General features: G+C 36.4%; 1 protein-coding gene across 2 annotated transcripts in view; it reads left to right on the top strand.

Annotated features, from left to right (window-relative positions):
• GNAL (G protein subunit alpha L) overlaps positions 1–26,531 on the top strand; it is a 142,381-nt gene that overhangs the window by 64,836 nt on the left and 51,014 nt on the right. For both annotated transcript variants that reach the window (XM_063299091.1, XM_063299092.1), the window contains exons 2-4: positions 50–122; positions 887–941; positions 1,089–1,208. In XM_063299091.1, coding sequence (XP_063155161.1) covers positions 50–122; positions 887–941; positions 1,089–1,208 — 248 coding nt within the window. The remainder of the gene's footprint in view (positions 1–49; positions 123–886; positions 942–1,088; positions 1,209–26,531) is intronic.

Below are 26,531 nucleotides of genomic sequence, written 5' to 3'. Positions count from 1 at the left end.
CTCCTCTCCCCAATGTATATACATCATGCATTTTTCTCTTCTTTTCCAGGGGCTGGTGAATCAGGAAAAAGCACTATTGTCAAGCAGATGAGGATCTTGCATGTAAATGGATTTAATTCAGAGTAAGAATTATTAATATGTATGGGGGGGGATTTAGAAAGAGTCCAAATAGGCCAGTTAGAACTCATTATCCCAAAGTGAAGGACTGATATTTGTATGCATTTTGTTGGTGTTTCCATTACTCTGTAAGCATGGACTTTACAATGACGCATATATATCTCAAGAATCATGAATTTGTATTCTCCAACACCCCCACACACACACGCTCAAAATCTGGTCCTTCTACTGTATTTTACACTGTTGTTACTGCAGTGCTTAATAGGCCCTTGTGTAGCAACAACATGGCGACTACTTACAACAAATACTAAATATTGACTATGCATGATTAAAGATATATCGTACATGCATCTATTATCGACAAAATGCAATAATTCTCATTTTAAAATAAACATGATATTATTACATGAGTTAGTAATATATTATTTATCTCAGGGTTTTTTTAGAATTTAATAATCAGTATGATAATTAAATATATTTAGATATGGTTGAATCTCTGGAACTGAAATCATAGTATAAGCAATCAGATGAAGTATTTCTGCCCCACAAAAATCCTTTCATATTTAATTATTTGACATATATCACGTGACATTAATAATTTATTTTAGCTAACCACACATGTCAAATTTTACATCAGGCAATGAGCATAATGATTAGGGAAAAAAGTTTTTTTTTTTAATTTAAGTATGAAAATCATGGCAAATGATTACTCAGTGAACTTTGCAGAAATAACTGGAGTAAACTAATTGATTTTTGTTGTTGTGTACAGAGAAAAGAAACAAAAAATCCTGGATATTCGGAAAAATGTAAAAGATGCAATTGTGGTAAGAATACATTTCCTTTTTTTTTTTTTTTTACATTTAGCAATTGGATTAAAAAACAAAAAAATATTTTTTGCCAGATAAGGCCAAATCATCTTCTAGCAGTATTTAATTTAATATGTCCTGTTCTGGTGTGATTTTTTTTTCTAGACTATAGTTTCAGCAATGAGCACTTTAATACCTCCAGTTCCATTAGCTAACCAAGAAAACCAATTTCGAGCGGATTACATCAAAAGCATAGCTCCACTTTCTGACTTTGACTACACCCAGGTAAGATTTTTTTTTCTTCTTTCCAATTCTCAAAAAGAGTGGGATGGCTTATTTACCATTTCAAGGCCTGGACTTTGTCATAAAATTATAATTTAATTATTTGGCATTGTATAAGGGAAAAAAATGGTATTCTGATATAATGCTGCATTTTATATTCCTAAAACTATTTAAAAGGAGTATAACATAAGTAACAAGTATGCAGAACTATATCAGTTTTCAGTTTTATTGTATGTAAAGTTTGGGACTGGTTTTAACTTAGTGCAGAATATTGGTGAAAATCAGTGGTGCTGTTTTATTATCAGAAAGCTTATACTACTTGTAGAAACTCCATTTTCATCCTTATGGAAACTTTGATCCAATGTTTTGATTTAGTTTGTGCTAGCCATTCTGCAAACCATTGTACAGCTTGTAATAATTTTATTAGGGCAGGGGTTTCTTGCTCTGATTATGATTTCATAATTGATAGTGGAATACCACCACCTTTTGTATTTTTGTCTCTAATATAAGATTGAATCCATCCCAATATATAACATAATATGTCACATTTTGAAATTGGCTGTCAATCTTGTTGATTGCTTTTTCATGGGGTCAAATTTAGGTAGTACTAAGATGAGGCAGTTTTGGAGAATCAACTTTTTATTTAAAATATTGAGGCTACTTACCTGGAACTACGTTTAAATTCAAATCAATGGGGCTTATTTCTGATATAAATATATGGATTCACATACACACACTTGCTCCATACACACACACACACACACACACACAGAGACAGCCTGATACGCATGCATCTTAAGGTTAAAAATTTTCAGCCCACTCCTCTCTTTTTAAGCCACCTACATCTATCTGTCTCTGGGCCATTGGGGAGAAGTCTGCTAATAATTATAGATAATGCATGGATCAAGAGAAATTGATGAAAAAAGAACAGTGTAAAGAGTTCAGAGTATATCTTGGATTTTACTCTCAGAAATCAGAGGTAAATCATGGACTTATAGTAGGCAATCTCTCTTCGAAGATTGGCTGTTTTGGAGAATAGGAAAAGGCACTATAGTGTGGTGGGCATAAGAATGAAGATCTGCTGGTTCCTATGCCCTGTTCCCCCTTCTGGTGTATTCTATAATACAATAGATATGATTGTTTCTTTTTCATTTTGCATAACGAGAGGGAATAGAAAGAAACAGCTACTTCCTATTTCCTCATTGATGTCCTGCAGCCAATGAAATTATTGAATGATTGACAGAAGTTTAAGATTGTTCTGATTGTGCTCACAGCTTGCAAATAGCAGTGAAATATTCTTTTCTTCGTTGCACTTATTAATATCTTCCAAGAATAGTTTGAAGAAAAATTACATGCAGAATTACTACTACTATTGCTCAAAATGAATTATGGGAATTCATGTCTAATAATGGAGATTTTTGTGTGATTGTTTATTTTCTTCTGTGTAAGTAACTATGTCATTGTGTTTTTACTAACTATGAAACTTGAATTTTTTTGCTCTTTTTCCTGTTTTTCTTTTTGGAATAGTGTGAGGTTCACTACTAGTTTTGTTAAGAAGTGGAGAATATTTTTATTACTTCTGGAAGAGAAGAATCAGGCAAAGGATTATCTCTGTTTTAAGTTTGTGATATGGTAGAACTAGTATATTTCCAGATCCAGTATATTTTTAGAAGAAATACAGTTTAGTTGTCATTTTATATTTTCATTAAATGCAACTATTCAGAAAAGTGTCAACTGTACAGCTTGATTGCCTGTTACTTGAAATAATTTATTTAGAATAATGAACTTCTGTTTAAGAGAGCTAATACTTAACTGCATAACTTTTAAGGCTTCAGTGCTGTACCAACTTACTTGGGAAAAGGCACCACCAAATTCAGTGTGACATAGTTCTGTGATACCAATAGTATAGGATTGTCTTCCACGCTATGCACAACTCTATCTTGCAAACGTAAATGCTAGCAGATACTAATTTTTTTGGCTTTTTGTTGCATCCATTTGGTCTAAGGACATTCTTCTCTTGTCCTTTTATTTATTTAAGTTTGGTGAAATGATATGTGGACTTGACCATGTCATTCTTGTAAATTAGCAGATTGGAAATGTCCATATGTCAACATATTGAGCATTCAAATACTACTGCATCAGAAAATGAAAGATTTGGTTTAGACCTAATATGGGAATGTTGCTATAAAGTGAACTTGTTGGGTTTTTTAACTTCGAAAAATCAAGTATGCAAATTTAGTAGGCCTCTTCTGAATTCAAGAAACATAGAAGTCCTCCTCAAACAGCAACATGGCACAGCATTTCTAACAAGCATAATAATATGGTAGCCTGCTATTAAAAGCAGAGGCATCCACAGGTAGTTGCTCAAAAAGGTCAAGATGGCAGGCATGACTGCATGATTAAAACCCCATCCCTTTTTCTTGTGTGTTATGCCCGTTGCATGCATGTAAAAAAGGGTTGGGGCTTCAATTGCACAGTTGTACCTGCCATCTTGAAATTTTTTGACCCATACTATGGATACCCTGATTAAAAGGGGAAAAAGTTGTATTATAAGCCCCTCAGCTCAACTGAGGTTCCCAGCCAATATATATTCGATACAAACATGGGCTTATATTTTTTTAGAAGGAATTCCAGAATATCTTAACTGCTTTTAATACTGAATAACTGTTGTGTGATGATAACCTAGAAGGTAGCCAATTGTAGTTTAAACGGGTTAAATACATCTATTCTGTTTCTGAACAACATCCTCAGCTTAGATTTAAAGAGGTAGTGTCCTCACTATGGTGAATTTTCTTCCACTTTGAATCTGTTCCCCTCATTATAGGTCTTCAGGACTAATAAAGTGGTGGTGGTGGTGGTGGTATTACATTTATATCCTGTCTTCTCTCTGGGATCAAGCAGCTTACATGATGGGGTCCCTTCATTTTATCCTTACAACAACAGCCTCATAAGGTAGACTGGGCTGAGAGATAGTGATTACCTCAAAGCCAATCCAGTTACACCATAGTCATATGCAGGTTGAAACTTGTTCCATTACTGCACCTTAATCACTATTCAGCACTGGTATTGTGCATAGGCATAGCCTTTTTGTATTTTAGGTGAAATGCTTAAACAAGGAGGATAGTTGTATATGCACAAATATGTGTAAACTATGGAGAATCAGATTTGAATTTGTGTACCAGGAAGGAATATATACATCCTCTATTTCCATCTGTTACATAATTGTGCTGTCTGAATGCATGTCCAGGGGGAGAAGAGAAAATCTGTGTCTTTGTTTATCAGAACCCTCTGCATGCATTTGGATTTTGCCCCTACTAACTTAAATAAGTTTACTGCCAAGTAAATACAAATAGGATTTCAACCCTAATTGAAATTATATCTCATTTAAATCAGTTAAATTTAATTTAAAGTAAATATGCTAAGGATTGGGCTGTAGGAATAATTATTTGAAAACAAAGCTCTCCTAAATCGTCAAAAATTATTGATATAGATTCAGATTGTGTTACTAAGAAAACATTCATGTTAATACATAATAGAATTTCTGTTTTAACCTAAACAGTTTTCACTGCAGTAGTTCTGACATCAGCAGTGGAGTTAACATTTCTTTATTTGCTGCTGTGTGTTTACTTTATCAGATTATTATTTCTTCTGTACTTAGGTGGTGCTCGCTGCTTCCTAATTTTGAGTTAAGTTTGTGAAGATTTGTGAATATATTGAAAGAATGTTCTAATATGTTTTGATACAGTGATTATAACTTCAAATTGTATTTGCGTGTGTCTGTGTGTGTTGTTTTTCTGTGCTATAAACCTTTGGGGTAGATTTTGTATAGTAATAGTAGTTTGTTTTTTTATGCTGTGCGCAGCCCAGAGTCACATTGTTTGAGTTGGGCAGCCTTATAAATCGTAAAAATAAATAAATAAATAAATAATCTGGTATGTTATGATATACACAAATTAGCAAAGAAAATAATATGAAGTATGGATTACCACGGATGACTTGTGGTGGGACCTTGATGGAGGTAGCCATCCTTGAAGTCCTAAATTTTTCAGCAGTTTTTGATACTGTTCACCGCATATCCTTCTGGACTGCTTGCAAGGGTTGGGAGTTGGAGACACAGTACTATGGTGGTTCTGCTCCTACCTGAGTGGGCAGGTCCAGATGGTGGTTGTGAGGGAGGGAGGTTGAGCCTACAAGTACCTTGTTATGGATTGCCTCAAGATTCAGGCCTTTCCCCTATCCTATTCAATATCTACACGAAACCACTGAGAGGAGTCTTCTGTTGGTTTGGGGTGAGGTACCATCATTATACAATACACAGTATCTCATTTATATATCTCCATCTGGGACTGTTGGGAGATGTGCTGGAAGTCATGAACCAATGTCTGGAGGCTATCAAGGTCTGGAGAAAAACAGGCTCAGACTCAACTCAAATGAGACAAAGTGTCTGTTGATTACAAGGCTGACTGATTCCAGTACTACATCATCTTTAGCTCTGGATAGGGTTGTGCTTCCTCAGAAAGAGCAGGCTCACAATCTGAGAGTCCTCCTGGACTCATAGCTCCTGCTCAAAGAGCAGGTGGCAGCTGTGACCAGGAAAGCTTTTACACAGCTTTGGCTGGTGTGCCAGTTTTAGTCTTACAACAGGAACAGATTGCATTTAATGTCATTCATGCCCTTGTCATTTCTATATTAAATTATTGTAACTTGTTCTACGTAGGCTGCCCTTGAAGACTGCTTGGAAATTTCAGATACTCCAGAACATAGCAGCATGTTACACCTCATCTGCAGGAGCTGCAGTGGTTACCAGTAATTTTCCAAGTGCAATTCAAGGTGCAGGTCACTTAGGGCCTAATTATCATAGGGACTACCTTTCTCCAAGAGTTTCTGCCTGCCCCACCTGAACAACTAGGGAGCTCCTGTTAAGGGTCCATACCTACCAGGAGATATGGCATGAGGGGGACCATTATGGGAATAGTCTGCAGCAGCTCCCCTCTTTGGAATAGCTTCTCCTCTTGGGTAGGGGTGGCCCACACCCTCATGGCCTTCCAGAAGTAGATGAAAACATGGCTTTTCTGGAGGAATTAATTAAAACCAGTGGCAACATGTTAGCATAAATATTAAAAGTAATAGTAATCACTTTAATGTACTGATCAAGTGAAAATGATCCGAATGGGTTTACTGTTTCAAATTATTATCATTATATTGATTTGTATGATGTTCTATATTGTAAATTCTGTAGGCCATCTAGAGTCCATCTGGTTATACTCTGATCTCCAACACAGATTTGAGAAGAGTGCCATCAGCCATAATTAAAACTATGAATACAGTGCCTGAGTTCAGACATAACAAGTTACTGCAGGAAATTCAGATTACATGCTTTCTGATAGCTATATTATACAAAGGAAGTAGAGGAAGAACATACGAGCCCAAAGGTTCAACAATATAATGTTGGACCATAATGCAGTGTATATGTTAATAAGCCTGCAACTGTCCTGTGAATATCCAGTAAAGCAAATTCGGTTGGGATAAGTTTGCATTGCATCTTACTGAGTCACACCTTTAGTAACACTGAATTTCTATGCCTGTGACTCTACCCTTTTAGTCCCCACCACATTTTTCAATTCTTTCATACTCCTTTTTTCCCTAAATTTTCTATTCTTGTATTCTGAAATCTCTGCTTCTGCGAAGGGGAGCTGAAGCTGTCAACATGTGGAGCCTATCTATAATCTTCTGATTTTGGATAGTCTGAAAGCAGTAAAAGTGCATTGGTTTGTTGCCTAGCAGCAGCTATGCATATCCATACACAGGTGCTTCTGCAAGTGGGAGAGGAGTGGGAAGAAGAGAAGGAAAAAGAACGCAAGATCAGGAGGGACTTCCTCTGTTTTTTGTTTCACATTACCAGTCTTTTTCCTCAGCCTCCTGCCTTGGATATTTGCTTATGAAAATGTGGGGAAAGTAGAGACATGAAGCTTTCTCTGCAGAGTCTCCTGGCACTAATATTGATGGGTCAGGTTTGCTTTCCTAATGTCTGCTCTCTCTCTCTCTGGAGCCTAGTTCTTCCAGGAAGATGACAGTGCCATAGTCTGTTTTGTGAAAGTGGCTAGGGATATTGTTAAGTATTAATTTTTTTCAGATGGTGATATTTGGCTCATAAAAAATGCCTTTCTTCAGTTCCCAGTAATCTGAAATACAGTAACAAATTGCATTTTATCGGATGGTAAATTCTGGACTTACTCTAAATAATAACATTCCTAACTCATATTACAGGTTGCAGCACTAGCCAACACATGGCTGATCTTGTCTGGGCTCAGAAGCTAAGCATGGTGCCCTGGTTAGTCCTTCAGTGGGAGAGCATCAGGGAATACAAGAGCTGTAGGCTACCTTGGGAAGCCAAATATACATTCCAGAAGGCAGCGGAAAACCATATTGCCAACAAAACTGCTACTTAAAGATCTTGATGAACTCACTAGTAGTTCAGTTTGAAGGACACTTTAGCTTTAACTTTTTTTAAACTTAGATATGTAGCCAATAGAGTTTAAAATAATTCCTTTATTATGCACAAGTCACTGTCTGATGGGGCCTAGATTTACTGATACTGTAGTCCTAGGGTTACCATAACTGGACTTCAGAAATCCAGACAACCACTCAATGATAGCATAGAAATACAGAAAATTCAAACATTTTGCTGCCATATAGTAGTTGTGGAAATTTTTTCAGTCTTGAAATGATAGTCCTTTCTACAAAAATTAATGGCCTGTTATACATATAGGTCTCATGTGTCTTTCAACCTCTATCTTATATCTGAAAACCCCCTTCCCAATATCTTTTGGTATTTTAACTAAGTTGTGGCCTCAAGGACAAAGACATTACTGCCTGAAAGCAGTGAGACTCACCTAAGAATTATGTCCATGCTCAGTGGTTCAGTTTTCCTAAAAGTTTCCTTTTTTATAGTGGTGGTAGCTGGATCAAAGTTAGTGAATATGTTGATGCAGACCAGACAGTATTGGAGATATTTTTTTAAAAAGATAACACTTCTAAAAAGTGAGTCAAGTGCTCTGGAAGAGTGGATCCAGTACACCTGCATTATATGTATTACCTCCTTTGAAAGCATTCTTCAGCTTCAGATAACAAATTAATCAAGTCATTTGCTCTCCAGAGCAATTAACTCACCTGCCCATTTTCTAAGTTTTCCAGGCTGTCACAAAGAAGTCATTCATGTCCTGGCTCCTGGAGGTGGAGAGCAGGGCAATGAAAAAATATGAAGAACAAGGTTGGTATGATCCTTTTTATATATATATAATTTTATTAAAGATTTTTAGGAAGATAAAAACTAATACAAACTAATATAAAGTAAAAAAAAGAAATCAAAGAGAAAGCTACAAATGGAAGAAAGGAAAAAAGTAAAAGAAAAATAGAAAAGAAAGGAAAAAGATACAAAGAAGCTTCTGATCTTCTTTACAGCAATTATAAGTACGATTATAAATTTACCACTTACTCTATGGTTACAACATAATTCTCTTCTCTATAATCTATCCTGTCTAATGATCAAAACCATAAATTGTAAGCTCATTTTCTTCTGTTTCATGCAAAAAGTCCATAAGGGGTTTCCAGTCAGCAATAAACATAAATATTGTCTTTTCTCTGATCAAAGAAGTCAATTTAGCCACCTCAGCAAGTTCCATCATCTTCACCAACCATTCCTCCATTGTGAGTAATGCCAAATCTTTCCATCTTTGGGCCTACAATAATCTCACTGCAGTTATCATATACAAAAACAGAGTTCCATGACTTTTTTCCAACTGTTTATCCATCAATCCCTAAAGAAAAACCTGTGGTCTCAATTGCATATGAATCTTTAAAATCCCCTGAATCAGTGTGCATATTTGAATCCAGAATTTTCTAGCTTTTTTACATGTCCACCAAATGTCCCTTCTTGTAGTTCACATTTCCAACATAAATTTGAAGTGCTGTTACACATTCTAGACAATTTCTTGGTGACATAGACCAATGGTACATCATTTTATTAAAAAATCTCTTTAAGATTATAACATCAAGAACAAGGTGGTATGATCATGGGCAACACAACTGCAGTAATTTACCACACTGGTCCAGTGCTTGTCAGATATCAGTGTTTTTAAACTTCCCAGTCTAGGGCTGAAAGAGAATATCTGGCCCAAGATTACACAGCCAGCTTCCATGTTTAAGGGAGGACTAGAATCTGGGTTTTCCAGCTCCAAGTCCAGCAGTTTAATCAGTAACCACACTGGCTCTTGTTCTCTCTCACTCACTCACACACACAGACACATATATGAATTCATGTGTACAGACAGATGCTGAAATGAGTTAACTTTTCCAGAGGTATAAATGCATATAACAAATGGATGTACTAGTAGTCAATAGATAGGGAAATACCTGTTTTTAAAATGGGAAATAATTAGTTCAAATATTTATGCTGATTGAAAAATTACAGAGCTCTGTGACACACAAGCACATATAAGAACAAATATTTTAAAAGGACTTAATTAGTGCACCCAGCTCCTAACTCTTGCACCAATATTCTGTTTCAAACAGCGATTATAGAAAGATGAAGAAACATTGGACAAGTTAATTTTATAAGCAGGAGGGAGGGAAGATGCTGGGAAGATTTGAGAGGCAGAAGAATTATGGCACACTGGGACATTGGTGGCCGCAGAGGTGGCTGAGGGAAGGGAGAGAAAGGAAGGTGCTAGGAAGAACTGATACATACCAGACTTGTACAGATTTTGTTTTACCCAAAACCTGGAATAACCAAGTGTTCCCAGTTTCAGTTCTGTTGTTGTAAAGATTTGTCTGTAGATGGAATGCTTAACATCTAAAACTGCTGTATAAAGTTATTTTAGAACACCGGTGAGCTTTCTTTTCCTGATTTCCAAACTCAGAGGACAATATAAGGAGTCTACTTCAACAGGAGTGTAGTTTCTAAATCATAGGAAGAAATTGTTCCATTTTATTTTGCACTGATTAGAGCTCAGCTCAAGTATGGTGTCTAATTCTGGGTGCCATTCAGAGACTGGAATAAGAGGAGGGCGCCAAGGATGATCAGAGACTAGAAGTTAAGTTCTGTGAAGACGTAGCGAAGAAATTTGAAATGTTTAGCCTTCACAAGAGAAAACGAAAGATACCTGAACTGATATCACACAGAAGAAGATCATAACCAGGCTTTTATCATTCTGAAGCGCTGGGCATGAAGTAATGGATTGCAGCTATAGGAAGCCTTACTCCAACTGAATGATAGGGGGGAAATTAACACTAAGAGCAGTTCAGTGGTAAAACTGTGTATGTGTTCAGGCAGAATAGCTATCTCTCAAAGCTGCTTTAATTTGGATTCATGCACTTAGCAGATGGTTGAACTTGCTGGTATCTATGATCCCTTCTACTTTATATCACATCACTTCCCTGTTGGCCAGGAAGGCAAGAATTACTTGGGCCACTATATCCAAACAGTGTTTGGGAGGCACTGTATCTTGGCAGTGAGTTTCTCTGCAGCTTCTTTTCTTGGATGGCTTGGTGGGCAATAAAGAACTAATTGGCTGGATTTAAGTATTGCCAGAATATGACTGCTTGTGTGTAATGAATGTAATCCGTGCAAGTATGAATCTGTTTGGGGTTAAATTCAGCCTCTTGAAGGTTTAGTTCTTTGGGTGTTTCTGTAACCGTCTTCTAATGAAATGTATTGCAGGAAGAAAATTACTGAGATTTCTCCAGAATTTCTTTTGCTGGTTATTGTTCCATTATTAAAACTGTTAGAAAAATAAGTAACCAGACTTGATGCACAATATTGGCAAACATAAAACTTTGAAATTTTTTTTTTTAAGGATATTTATAAACATTCACCTGTAAAGTTAGCAACTTGAAACTACAATATTTTGCTGATTCAGGATTGACTACGAACAATATAAATAAAGAATCAGGAGGAAAATATCAAAATAAAATGACATATACTGTCTTTAGTTTTTTATGATATTTTTAAGAAGGTGGGATTTTCATATGAAAGCTTTTTAGTTCAGCTAAAAAGTAACTAGATAGCGAAATGTTAGCTTTTGTTTATACTAACTATGACATAACAGGAAAAATAGTACTAATCAGTGTACTAAGACTTTTTCATTGCTCTGAAAAAGTTTACAAAAGCTCAGTGTGATACTGAATGCACAATTGATGTTGCTTTGTTAAAATTCTGTCAGCTGTAATGTAAAATTATCTGTTTCAACATTAGCTTCCCAAGTTGTTGTGAAGCACTTTTTCATTTTTTGCAGTAAGTGTTTTTCTGTGATTTTGTGTGTTGCTGGGTAAAGTTGTTATTCTTTCAGCCAGTTCCTCCGTTGGTAGTTGTTGCAAAGCAACTGTTCATGTCGACAACTTGTTCTGGCTTTCTTCCTCCTGTGCCCTTGGTGCTCTGCCATGGTAACATGGATAGGGCTCTTCCATTGAATCCAGTGTAGCAGCTGGGGAGCACTACTGTTTAATAAGTGGTGTTCACTGGAGAAACAGTGACGATATCAGCTGCTAATACATTTACATGGGATTTTCAGGTACACAGCGCTCTTTCTTTTTTAAAGCCAAACAAGTCTCGGGATCATTATTCCCCAGGCAGAAGATTGCTGGTCATCAACATGTAAAGTTTCCAGAGAAAGTGTAAGATAGAAGTGAAATAAATAACACAGGTTGTTCTTTTCTTTAGGCTCAAGCTGGGTGGTGATAAGGGATAATCAGGAAATGAGTGCAAGAAACCCCGATACAGTTAACCATGGATTAACTGTATTTGGTTCAAATGCTGTGTGATACTGGATAGTTCAGAAGTTTTGGAGGGCATAAAGAGTTTCTTGGCTCCTTTTGAAGCCCTAACAGTTGGAATATATAAAACCAATTCTGTATTTGCCAGTGAACTTCAAGATCCTCTACCTAGTAAAGGTTGTTACCTTTAATGTACAATAAGTTTGGAAAGAGATTAATTAAATGGCAGCCTACACCAAGAAGGATAACGCATAGCTCTCTAGACTTCGATGAATTACAGCTCCTAGCAATTCCAGTTAGCCTGATAATGGCTTAGACAGGGGTCGGCAAACCATGGCCCATGGGTCAGATCTGGCCTGATGCCTGTTTTTGTACAGCCCACAGGCTAAGAATGGACAGGCATGTGAGCAGCTGATCACCAGGCCCAAGCCTCAGCCGAGTGCCTCCATGCTTTAGCCTCCATGCTGGTGGGCCAGTGCAGCCCAATGGCTGCCATGCTCCTTGGCCTGAAGACTGCAAGCTGCACCCATGGAGGCAGAGGAGGGGCAGGATCTGGCCCTTTACAGAAAACATTTGCTGACCCCTGGCTTAGAGAGCCAGGGGCAAAGTTCATCAGTAGTCAATAAGAATTGAGCATGGAAAACAGGGTTTACTTGATCATGCTTCTCTTGCTGTGGATTTACTTCTGTAAGAGAATCACTTTTCCCATTGGTGCATGGGTTTAATTGTGCATTAGTGACCTGGTTGACCAAAGCTTTCCAAATAAAAGCAGCAACAACAGTTAGGCAGCCCCAAACTTCAAATTCAATACCATGCTAGTGGGTTAACATGGATTACAGAGGGAATTATGTCTTCTTACAGTCTGGCCACTCTCCGTGGAAGTATAAGATATCCAGACGGTCTGCACAAATATCTTGGATTGATACAAATAGAAACAAACAATATATAAGAGACCATGCAATTACAAGCCATGTATTGAAAGTTTGGGATAAATACAGGAGAAGAATTAGGCAAGGTTTATTCCCTCTGGCTTCACTGTTAAAGGTTTACTTTAATGAAAAGAAAAGCACAAAAAATTGCTTAGTGTAAAGATAGTTCATATAGCATGAAAGATTTAATTATTAACTAGACAACCCATGACCTGTTAGGTCATCGTTTCAGAGATATTTCCTTACCAGTTTCCTCAATCCTTCAACAATGGCAAAGCTTCTAATGTACTGGAAGAGTTCTTAAAAATTCAGGGAGACATTCAGAGATGTCTCTGCCTTGAGAGTAGCCCATATTGAACTGTATAGCACAGTCAAATATCAGGAGTTGAACACAGGGAATGTTTTATGACATTTTTTATGAAAGATTTTATGATAATATTTATGTCATAACATGTTTTATAAAATTTGCCAAATTTTTAATCCACGGGAGTCCTGGGTCCCAGATTTTGGGTGCATGCTATAAGTCAGCCCATTTGATGTACCTTGGTTCAAAAATTGTTGGCCTATGATGCACCATTTCACCCAGTTAAAGGTTACAAAGTATCAAACAGACACCAGAGTTTTAATAGTATATGCTGTAGATCAAATGAAGGAAAAAAATCTTTTTGAGACCTTTACTTCACAATGGCTCGGTCTATTCGATTGGTTTGAGCGTCTTCACATAAGTAGCCAAATATTAAAAGAACTGCAGAAATAAGATGGGATACTTAGAGATTTAACTGAATTTGAAAAATCTTATAACGCTCAGAGCGTTTGCTGGACCTTATTTATGCAATGTAGGTGAAACATTACTCAGAAAGCTGAGCAAGTTAAAGATTGTATGATTAAATAGATGCAGAATTTATACCCGGTAGTAGGTATGCAACAGTGAGAATTTCAGTGGAAGAAAAATGTTAAATTTACACTGAATATTTTTTCTTAGAAAAAAATTGTATAAAATATTCTGTCATTAGTATATTACCCCAGTTCCGATCACTAAAACGGATAGTTTGTTTTCTAAAATTGGCTGGAAATGTAAGGATAAAGTCAGATCACTTTTTTCAAATCTTGTGGCAACTCTGTAAAGCTGAACAATTTTGGAAAATGATTCATACCAAATGAAACAAAAAAGTTGAATTTCCTTTTCAACCTACAATATTTTTATTAAACTTTATGAACTGTATATCCCTACAATCCATACTGAATTAGCTGTGCATATCCTAAATGCTGTGAGGATATTTTCTGCCTTCTATTGAAAAGGATGTTTGGTCTCTTCAATGAAAGAATGACTAACCATTGTTGGAGTATGTTCCATGTTCAGAATAACTTCATATTTTAAAGTAAAACTGACATTGAATTTAACTGAAATTGGAAACAATTTCTAGATTACAATTTAATACAATTTAATACAGTTTTATTTTATAATTAATATTGTACATAATACTTGACATTTATATTGTGTTTAGAGTTTACAATAATTAGGATTTTCAGATTTTTAAAAATGATATAATATACTCAATTACAATTAATTAATGATATACTGAAAATTCTAATTTCTATGATACAGGTAAACCCCTTGTTTTCTAACCTTTTATTCTTCTACCTTTTTTTGTTCTTTTTCTTTCTTTGTTTATATATTTTCTCTTAAAATCTTCAATAAAAATATATTTGAAAAAAAATTTAATGTAAGGATATGCTTAAACTATAGCATTTGGTTCAGACCTTTGTTTTATTCAAAACCAACAAACTACTATATATTTTTTTCTATCTGAACATGTTGGGTAACTTCAATGAAGCATGCCAAATTTTATAAAAAATAATAGGAATCTGATGGTTTTGTGAAATGAGAAAAGTGTCACTTGTACCATCATGACACACCCTTCACCCTTTTATTATGTGGGGGCAGTGTCACAGTGCACATACAACAAGGGTGAAGTTTGCATTGTGATGGTGCAATGCTGATTTTCTCATATGACACACACTCCTCAGATGTCTCTGATAGTCTTCAAAAAACAAAACAAAAATCCCTTCCTATAATTAGAACCACTTTGATAAAGTAAGAAAAAATGTACATTTCCACTGCTTCCCCCTTTATTTTTGTTTATAAAGGGTTTAGCATACACCTGTAGTTAAAGTTTGTTTTTATTATTATGTATTTTTTGTAAAATAGTGAATGGATGTTTGTGTTTTTTTATTTTAAGAAAGGGGGGATACAGTACTATTTATCTTTCAAGGAACCAAAGTGGGTTAATATAAATAATAGTCACTACCAACAGGAACAATTGTCCTGTGTAGTATCACTGACTCCTAGTTGAGGAGTGATCAGAGATGAAAAACTGCACACAGGTTCCATCCATGTGGTTACTGGATGCAGTTGTTACTGCAACTTTGATGAAAGAAAACATGTAGAAAGGACTACAACTCTACTGACTGTGACATAAAATTGACTCCATGTAACTTACCTGTTTTCAGTGCTTTTACCTACTGAATGTATAATGTGAACACGATATGCACAGAGAACAAATGTCAGTGTTGTGATTGCTAAAAGCCCCTTCCTGGTTTAGAGGAAACTCTCTGTCATAAAGAATTACAATAAACTCTGAATTTGCATGCATGCAGCCTCTGTTTGTACGTTTGTTTATATAGTTTAATAAAGGCCAGTGTCACTGGCCTTTATTATATTTATTTATATTGTAAGATCCTGGAAAATAGTAAGCTTCATTTTAACATTTCATTAGATGTGACAATACTTTTCCCCATAGAATAATTTGTTATTCAAAACAAGCTCTTCAGGGAAGGAAGTTTAAAGCAGTTGGTAATTGTTCCTGTGGATACCAACGAACTTTGCCCAACACATAGTAGTATATTGTACTACTACTTGTTTACAAACTTTTATTGTACCAGATTTTTATGAACCTTGATCAGAATCTGTGGCAGATTGATCCTCAATTCTGTGGTGTTAGCAAAACTGAATTGAATTTGATAAACTACTTGGTATTAGCCTTGAATTATTAACCTGAGTTTGGGCAGAGTGGAAGGGGACTATAATTTATATAGTATATGACTTTGGGGGCTTTGAAACATTTTTATGATAAAATAGATTATATAAATGTGGATGTTTCTAGAACACAGAATCGTAAAAATTCTATTCATACATAATGGAAATGAGTAAACTCAATATTTGAGCCCTGAGCTAAATAACCAATAGTGTTTGTATGATAAGTGGTAGAAAAGGTGTTGGTGCATTCACTACAAATGTCTGAAGGTCGGGAGCTTTCAGGTCCAAGGCTGAACATGCAAAAACCTCCACTCAATTCGGAATTGAATGGAAAATTCCATGTCTACAACCCAAGATAGGAGACTCACCCATCCCTTTCGGGAGTTTGTATGACTGCTGCTAGCAGCACCTGTATTACATGTGCAGAGGCGAGTTACTTTAATAATCACAAGTTAAACATGAGTCAGGTGTGCTACTGTTAAAAAGGCGTTTGCTATCTTAGGGCATTAACGAAGTGTAGAGTCCAGGTCATGGGAAGTAATTGTTCCGCTCTATACTGCCATGATCAGACCCTGCCTGGAATAATGTATCCAGTTCTAGGCGCCATAGCTGAAAAAGGAGAGTGACAAATTGGAGCGAGTCCAGAGGAGGACTACCAGAATTGTGAGTGGTCTAGAAATCAAGCTTTGTGAGGAAAGTTTGAAAGATCTGAATAAAGATGACTGAGAGAAGACATGGTAGTAGTCTCCAAATAACTGAAGAGCTGTCAGCTCTAGGAGGGAAAAGGACAAGATCAGAACCAGCGGGTTATAATTACATGAAGAAGATTCAGGCTAGATGTTGGGAGGAGCTTCCTCACTGTAGGAGATATCAGCCAGTGGAACAGGCTGCCACATGAAATGTTGGGTTTCTCCTTTGCTGGAGGTCTTCAAGCAGGGGCTGATGGTCATTTATCAAAATGCTCCAGTGGATCTTGCAATGAGTATGGGTTTGGACTAGATGACATTTAAAACTCTTTCCAACTATCTGACATTATTATTCTGTTAAGTTCCCAGCTTTCTTAATGAATTTATCAATTTTCATAATATCTTTATTGGGCTGCGACTGGTTGTGTATTCCAGTGTACTGTGTAAGAACCTAGAATTTAATCCTCTAAAATTACAGATTTTAACCAAAATGTCTTCAGTTATGCTAGATTGACAGTCTTGTGCAACATATAGTCTTTGGACTGTGCTGCCCTCGCTGAACTTATAGCTATCTAATTAAATGCCTGAGTGAATGACGGTGGAAAAAAATACTCTCTGGAAAATGCTTCACATATTAGGGGAAAATAGTTAAGAATTATTGAAGCCACTTGTTCTTTTGTCATAGGTTCTTACTGGGTGAACAAATTATTAGTGCTGAAAAAGTGGGTCAAGGCTTTAGTCCATCTACTAAAAACATGATGTACCCATAAAGTGTTTATAGCTTAAGCCCATTGTTCACCTATTTAAATCTTTGATACTCTTCTTACTGTCTTATGGTAGCATCAAAAAGCTGTATACTTGTTATTATTGCTGTTTGTGTTGTATGGAACTTATACAAACATCTGTTTAAAATTATGATTTAATGTTAATAGGCTAACTAAAGCAGACAAAACAAAGAATAATATTCCCCTGCTGTTGTTTCATAGCAATTGGTTTTTAGCATACCACTTCAGTGTTATGCCTCCTACAGGCCTAGATGCTGCATAAAAGTTATTCTACTCCTGATTTAGAGATTCATCTAAACAGAGACTTTTCATTGAGTCCATATAATTTAGCTATCATTAACACATTTTCAGTCAGCATCTACACTAATAAAATAAAATCTTTTTTATGCTAAAATCACCATCTTGTTGAAAAGCATTTTATGATAGTAAGAGGAGTTATAATTTGCAATTCAACCAAAGGTAAACAACTTTGAATGAAATTGATTTTTATAAGAATGATAAATGTGTTTTAACTAGCATTAGAACATCAAATAATATGTAACTTCTTAAATCTGGCTGAATTTTGCACAATATTTATTTGGATAGTAGTATCTGGGAATGGTTTAAAAACAGCATGTGAACTACTTCACCCAAGCAAAGTGTTGTTAATATTTTATTAAAAATTATCTTACATTAACTTGAAGTTCATGATAAGTAGTATGAAAACAGGTAGAATGTAGTTGTAAATGATTAGTTAAGTAACTCTGTTGGCATCAGTCCCATTCAAGTATGTTTTGTAGCTGGTTAGTGATATAAATGATACGTCTAAAGATAAAGCGGCAGATTGCTTACACATGTTCAAATTTTATTCAGTAGGATGATGGACTAATTCGGCCTACATTTGATAAACTATCTTTGTGGTAATTGGTTGTTAAGCTTTGGGATTTTGCAATGCGCACTTTTTAATGAACTACCTGATCAGGTTATCTGGGATTCTCTTTGACTGGTAGACTCCAAATAAGTGGATAGGAGGATCTCTGGTATGACTCCTGCCATTTATAGGCATGATTCCTGTCTCTCCTTGCTCTTATGTGGCGCCAGGATGTGTGTGATGACTTGGATTTGGGAGGGAGTCAGTGCTTCTCTTTGAGATGGGGTGATGTCAGTCTTGAAAGAGGCTATGGTGTATCTCTTCCTTGAGGGGTTCTCCCCAGATCTATGAGTGTTTGGTAAGTATTACGTAGTCCCCAAGCTGTCTCCTACAGTTTCTGCCTGTCCCATCAGATCCAGCAGGAAGGGTATGCACCAAGTCCATTTTGTAAAACAATGTTATCTAACATTGCCTTCTCTATTAGGGTGCCTGCCCTATGGAACAGCCCTCCTCCCAAATCTGGATGGTCCCAACCCTATTAGCCTTCTGGAAGGCTGCAAAGACCTGGCTTTTCCCCAGGAATTAGGACCAGGCTGCTAGTGGAACTTGATGTGTGTATTGGTGTTGTGAGTTGGTTCGTGAGGGGCCTCGTTATACTACTGTTATCTTTGAATTATATTTTTTGGGCTTTATTTTATATTTGTTTTATAATATGGTTCTTTTGAGTATTGCTTGTTGGCCACCCAGACTAATTTGTTTAAGATGGGTGGCCATATAAATTTTCTGAATAGAAACAAACAAAGAAATAAAGAAAATCTTCCCTGGTGGGGATTCAGCAATCTAAAGGAAGCAGGTTATCTGGACCTTTTTCACTCAGGTTTCAGGTTCATGCATGGGATAGAGGCAGCTGATTGGTCTTGTGGATTACTTTTGCTGGGACTTTGTCAGAGATAGAGCACCACTCTTGCTCCTGTTAGATCTCCTGGCAGTCTTGAAACCATCAAGTATGGTATCTTCCTGGACCGTCTGTGGGGCTTAAGGACTGAGAACACTGTTGCAGTGCTTCCTGTCCTACCTCAGTGGCAGTTTCAGTTTGTAGCAATGAGGAGACAAAGGCTGATGTAATGGAGTTGTGGGAGTCCACAGGGCTTGGTCCTCTACCTCTTGCTGTTTAATATCTTTATTAAACTGCTGGAAAAGGTCATCAGGTGGTTCATGATGTGCTACCATCAATATGCTGAAATACTCAGCTTTATATGGCACCCCAGGTCCAGTTGGACATTCCGTCCTGTCTTGGTGTCTAGAGGCTGTCAGGATTTGGATCAGATGAAGCAAGCTGAAAATGAACCCCAGCAAGATGGAGTTACTATTCATTCACTGTGGTTTTCTCAGTTCTGGTTTTGTCTCTCAAGTGGGTGGCATAGCCCCTGAAGGATCAAGTCATTGACATAGCAGTCTTCATGGCTATTGCTAGATGGCAGGTGGAAGCCTTGGCCAGGAAGACCTTCACCCAGCTTTGGCTAGTGTCCTTGTTACAACTATTCTTGGAACAGGACGACCTGACTACAGTGACTCATAACATTATTACCCCATGGTTTGACTTCTGCAATGTGCTGTACATGAGACTGGCTTTGAAGACCACTCCGAAACTACAGTTGCTAGTGGCCTTCATATTAACTGGTTCTAGTTACTATGGTTGTATTACACCTATTGTTGTAAGCCCTACATTGGTGCCAATTGGATTTGGGGTGACATTCAAAGTGCTAGCTTTTATTAAAAAGCCTTATATTTCTTAGCACCTAGGCACATTCAGGGCTGCCTGCCTTTGAGGAGATCTTTCAGGAGAAGCTGCTGCTTATGATGCTAAAATTTCGGGATGGAGGGGTATGGGAGACTGAACTTAGGGAATGCTGTTTTTCCATAATGGCACCTATATTCTGGAATAGCCTCCCTCCAGAAGCTTGGCTGGTATCCTTGGTGATGGCCTTCTGGGAAATAGTGGAAACTGAACTCTTCCTTTGAGGAATGATTGTATGTCATCTGAATCTAGATTTATTAGTTAATATATTGGCATTGTGTATTATTTATTATAGATTTGTTTTATTCTGAAATTGTAGATATTATGTTTTATATTGTTTATATTGTAAGTTAATACCTACTTCTTTGCTTCCATTTTGCATTCAATAGGCTGTCATTGCTCTTTGCATTTTCCCAGAATGCTGGGGATAGGTTGCTGATACATTTGGTACATTGTTCTTTGTGAACAAAGCTATTCTGATCCATCTTGATTTGGACTCTAATGTTAGGGCAGGATATGGTGATGTATCCATGGTAACCAGTTGTTTTGGTCTTTGGGCTCAGCTTGTGACTCTTGAAAATAATTACAGGATGTCTGGACAAGTGAGGAGTATTACCTGCCCCTCCTGGCTTATCCAGCACTGACTGGTCTTTCTCCTTGTGAGAGGGTTGTTGTTCTTTCTGCTTAAGACCACTGTTAAAGAAACCTTCTCCTAACTCAAAAAAGTTGGGAAATTATCATCCAGTGTCAAAATACATAATTTCTGACTATGATAATCAGGAAACCAGCAATTTTACAACTTTTCCTGCATCTGGATTGTGCAGTAAAGCACCACCAGCCTTTTCCTACAATTTCCAGTGAAAAATTTCATTGACTTGGAACTCTCAGAGTAGAGCCCAACATATTTGGAGGGCACCGAGTTAATCTAGACCTGTTTTAGCTGGGTTTTCAGCCAGGATATGGGACTTAGACTGCTATGGGTTCCTTGATATATGGCCTTTCATGGAATTGAATTAGAGGAGTGCATGCTGCAATTTACATACTTTGTCAGACATCAGAATGGAAGTACATGTAATGGAATGTCTAACAATCTGTGGAATAGCAAAGGAGGAAAAAGGATTGTTGCAAAAGAGAAAACTCAGCTCAGGGGAAGGAGAAAGCATGAGAAAGAATCTCAGTTTAACTCCACCTTAATTACGCTTGGTATAAGTTAAATGGGAGAATTCTTTTGATAGGCTTTCAAGATTCTGTTACATTACTCTATTGGTACTAAAGATCTTTCTAGAAATCCAAGTGGTCTTATTTCCTGAGTTTGCCAGCCTTGCAGGGCTTGACAATAGGTAATGGTGACATTTGTGTGACGATGACACTGTGCACATGTCCTTTTGGTTTACTGCAGATGCTGCTGAATCCTACTGGTTATCGTTAATCTCTTGGTGACTTTCAATATTATATTCTTCTAGACTACCTGCCATAGTTGAGGTTTGGGAATACTTTTTAAAACTGGTTTTAGCTCTTTCCATCAGGACATACCAGTTGTTGGTTGAGGGACTACTGTTCAACACTGTGTCTGTTGGCTTACTGTATTCCACAGGATTCTGTCTTGTCTTCTATGCTTTTTAGTATCTGTATAAAACCTCCTCAAGAGGAAGTCTGGGACTTTGAAATAGGATACCAGCAGTGTACTGAATATTCCTAGCTTTACTTCTTTTGTCATCTAAGATCATACCTCTGACCATTGCCTAGGTTTGAGAATGGACCAAGTGAGGATGAATAAACGGAAATTAAAGTCAAACAAGATGGAGGTGCTTGATCAGTAGTAAATAAGGCTCAGAGACTGCATTCCCTCCTAAGGATAAAGTTCATGATCGCTCTCTCTAGATTTCCACATGAAAGGGACAAAGAGTGTTTGCACAACTATGTTTTTTACATCAATTACACTTATTCTTGAGAATTCATTATCCATGCCTTGGTTACATTATAATCACTGAAATGTAGGGTTACCTTTAAAGACTATCCAGAAGTTTCAATAAGAACAAAATGCAACAGTTAATTTTGATAATTAAAGGCATTCACTGCAATCTTTAAAACCCTAAATAACTTTGGGTGTGACTACTGAGGGGCTGCCTATTTTGGTAGGAGAAGAGGCCTTGAAATATACCTCCTATATCAGAAACATATTACTAAGTTTAGCCTTTCTTCATCTTTAGAAAAGAAACCAGAACATTTATCTTCAAGGACACTGAGATTGCTGCTAATGATTTCAGCTATGTTTAGCTTTAGAATGTTTTTTAAACTTGATTTTAATTGTTTTATATCATATTACTTATTTTGATTTTCATCTATAATTGCATGCAGAAGTTTAGGCACTCCTCATCAACTTGAATGCTTCAGTGAATCCCTAAGTGAAGAGAAGCTGACATAATCTATATATGACATGACAGAGTTAAACACATATTTCTGCCAGTTTGAATGCATACTTACTATTTATGTGGAGTTGTTTCCAAATTCAAAATAAGAAAACAGGTGCAGTGGTTTGGATATCCTTTCTTTAAATCAGTACTGTTAACACCTTTAGCAGAAAGAAAGCTTGCAAATGTTTCCTGTAATCGGCTAAGAGTTTTTCTATTCTTGCTTTTGGATTTTTTTTCCTCACTCTTCCTTGCATCTCAGACCCAGCTATAACTCATGTATGGAAAATATAGTAGCACTAATTTGTTGAGGTAGGTAAGTAGGAGTGTGTGTTGTTTGTGTGTATTAAAAAATAAACCAATGCATAGAAAATGACTTTCTAAATAGGTTGATGCAGGTTCCTTTAACTGCTCTTCATAGGATTTAGCCTCCAAGCCCTTTACAATCCTTGTTTTTCTTCTATGCCATCCTTCCAGTTCCTCAGAGTCCTTTTTGTATTATAGCAACTAGAACTGGACACAGTATTCCAGGTGCAGTCTGGCCAGTGCATCATAAAGCAGTACTATCACTTTCAGTGACCTTGACACTATACCTTTTTTAACGCGCCCTGAACCACATTGGCTCTTTTGACAACTGTGACACATTGCTTGCTCATGTTTAATCTGTCATCTCCCAGATCCTTTTCACAAGTACTACTGTAACCAAGTACCACCTAATTTGTACCTGTGCATCTGGTTTCTCCTGCCTAAGCACATAACCTTACATTTCTCATCACTGAACAACGTTTTGTTGGATAGGCCCCGGTGTTCAATACTATCATAATTCTTTTGAATATTGAGCCTCTCTTTTGGGTGTTAGCAAACCCCACCCCCAGCTCTGTGTCATCCACAAATTTTATGAACATCCTTTCTATTCCCTTATCAAAGTCATTTATGAAATAATTGAAGAATAGTGGACTCAAGACAGAACCCTGAGGTGCTCCACTGCATACCTCCCTCCATGTTAACATAGACCTATTAAGGTCCACATGTTGGCTATTGTTGTCCAGCCAAGTGTGATAATGAGACCATCCATCCCACATTGTTCCAGTTTATCAAGAAGGAGGTTACAGTCTGCTTTATCAAATGCCTTACTAAAGTCTAAGTATACTACATCCATAGCATTCCCTTGGTCCACTAATCTAATCATTTTGTCAAAGAAAGCAATAAGATTTGTTTGACAAAACCTGTTTTTAACAAAACCATGCTGGTTCCTGGTAATAACCCTGTTAGTTTCTAAGTGCTCACAAGCCCATTGCTTGATTATCTTTTCCAGGATTTTCCCTGGTATTAATGTGAAGCTGATTGGTCTGTAGTTTCCTGGGTCCACTTTTTTCTCTTTTTAAAATATTAATATTGGCTCTTCTCCACTCTTCTGGCACTTCCCCTGTTCTCCAGGATTGCTCGAAGATTCCAGGCAGTGCCTCTGAGATGATATCTGCCAGTTCATTTAACACTTTGGGATGTAATCCATCTGGTCCAGGAGACTTGGAGACTTCTGTGCATTGGAGTTTCCATATAACCATGGAAACATTTTGGATTACTTTGCTGGGTAGTTTTGCCAAGTTGCGTGGAAGGGTGCATACACTGTTGTGCTGCTGGATCCTTGACCTTGATCACAAGTAAGACCTACTGATAAGCTGGGTCAGTTTCAAATCACTTTCTGACTGTGTGGAAGTCCAACTCTATGAAAATTATTTTCAGTGATAATCAGACTAGTCTGGGTGTCCCTGAATTTACAGGATGATCTAAATTTTTCAGCATATTTTTGAAATCATGTGGGAACATACTACTATTATTTCTAAAAGAACAGTGTAAAAATAATTTATAAGGGATGAAGAACATAATAGATTGTACAGAATTATAGAAAGCATACGTATAAAAGTTTAGATACATTGTCATCTACATTAGGTAAATGAGGCACAATCTTTTTAATATTGTTTCCTGATGTCCCACTTTGTAGCTCATTTACTATCTAGGTGCTTGGTGACTACAATGTTGAGTTAAGCTGTTTCATGTATCTTACAGAGGCAAAAGAACTGGAGAAGTAGCAAAACTTTAGAAATGCTAACCATAGCTGGTACCTTCTGACCAGATAGCTTGGTCATTAGTTGAAACTTCGATTAAATGCTTTATTTCCAAATAATACTATCTACTGAAAAACAACACCTTTTCACTAACTATTGTACATGAAATATTATTGAAAATGTATATAAAAATGTTCTTAAGTATTACTAAGCAAATATTAAATGGCTTGCATCAGTATCATCAGCAATGTGTATAATTTTATGTGAACGGTACCTATATTTTATCTAGAAAATAAGAGGAATTCGCAATCAAATCTGCTTTTGGAAGAAGAATGAAAAAGGTCTTAAAGTGAGCCTTATGAAATTACAAAAAATGTTCTGAATTTTGTTTCTGAAAAAGTATTTAGTATACAGAAAATTGTTTTCTTAAGCACTTGTTATGTCATGATGTAGAAAAATATTCTGTTCACTTTATAAAAGATTACATCATACAAGTCTTTAGTAGCTGTGAAATATATCTAGAGGAGGAGGAAGTGATGTTTACCAATTCTCTATAATAGGATTAGATTAAACCAGGTTTTCTTCTACATAAATAGTACAATTAAACCCCAAAAATCAATGATGAATAATCAGTGGAGGTTGGAGATACATTTCCCCTTTTTTTTTTTTAAATAAGAAAAAATTCTTCTTGAAAGAAAGTAACTTCTAGTAATTAGCAAAGTAATTGGATGATTATTGCACACCTAGAAATTCTAGTAGAAAAAATAACTTGCTGGTAACAAAGTTTATTTTCTCCCAAGGGTCACTGTCTTAATTAAGTGTACACTAAAGCAGGTGTACAGTGAGACTCTGAACAAAATGCTAAGCATGTCCCATGGCTGCTAAGTTGGCTATTCCTAAATGGATTTTAATGACTGTTATGCCTTAGGCTTTGTGCTAATGAAGCTTTTGTTGTAAGTTGTATTGAAAAATAAAGAGAGACTGAGACTCTGCCCTTGTGAGAGATTTATTTGTATATTATAGTCCTCTTTGTTTGTCTTTGTTGCTAGTTTAGCACAACAAGCTGCTGTGTCCCCATAGCAAAATAATCTTCTTCATTGAACAAATCCATGTATACAGCATGAAGAGATGCAAGTGTTAGAGCCATAAGGGTATATCCAGTCTCCTACACAAAGCAGTACTATCATGGGACTAAGGTTGTTTATTTAAGTGATAGGTGTATGGATGTTTAGTTTATTTTTTTATAGTAATTTTATTAAAAATTACAATTAGAAAGATAAAAACTAATACCAACTAAAAAAAGAATTTTAAAAAATAGAAAGCGCAGAAAAGAGAAAAATAGAAGAAAATAGAAAAGAAAGAAAAAGAATATAGGGAAGAAAAAGAAAATAGAAATATAAAGAAGTGACTTCCCCCTTCATCACAAGTATAAAAAATTTTAGTAACTTAATCACCTTCTCCTGAAATACAATAAATGATCTCTTCTTCCCATATCTCATCTCTTATCTATAAACAAATCCTTAAAGCCTTGTCATTTCAGTCCTGATCAGCAAAAGTCCATAACCAGAGATACCAACATACCTATTTTAATCTTGATCAAATAAGCCAACCTTATATTCCTTCCTTGTACTTTAAACAATCTTGATCTTTAGTCCCTTCAAATAATGTCCTAGAACTTGATTTCTTTTCATTATTCCTTTGTCCCTTCTCACAAAATTCTTCAATGCTTTAACAAGCCTCTTTTATAAATCCAGTATAGGAAAATTATCCAGGTCACTCTCTTGGTTTGTTATTTGTATATCTCTTTTAATTATTAAGGCATCGGCCGACTTCTTTTGTATGTCCAGGGTAGCATCTTTTTCCATTTCATTCTTGTAACCTGTCATTTTTATATCCACTTTCAAATCAGTTTCAATTTTATCAAATATAACATGTTCCTCTTTCATAGCGTCTTTTAAGCACAGTCTATCTATAGAGACAGGCACTCTTAAAAT

Source organism: Candoia aspera, chromosome 3 (assembly GCF_035149785.1).
Source record: "Candoia aspera isolate rCanAsp1 chromosome 3, rCanAsp1.hap2, whole genome shotgun sequence".
NCBI classification, from domain to species: Eukaryota; Metazoa; Chordata; class Lepidosauria; order Squamata; family Boidae; genus Candoia; species Candoia aspera.
Note: the sequence above shows the minus strand (reverse complement) of the source record. Positions and strands in the feature narration are given on the sequence as shown.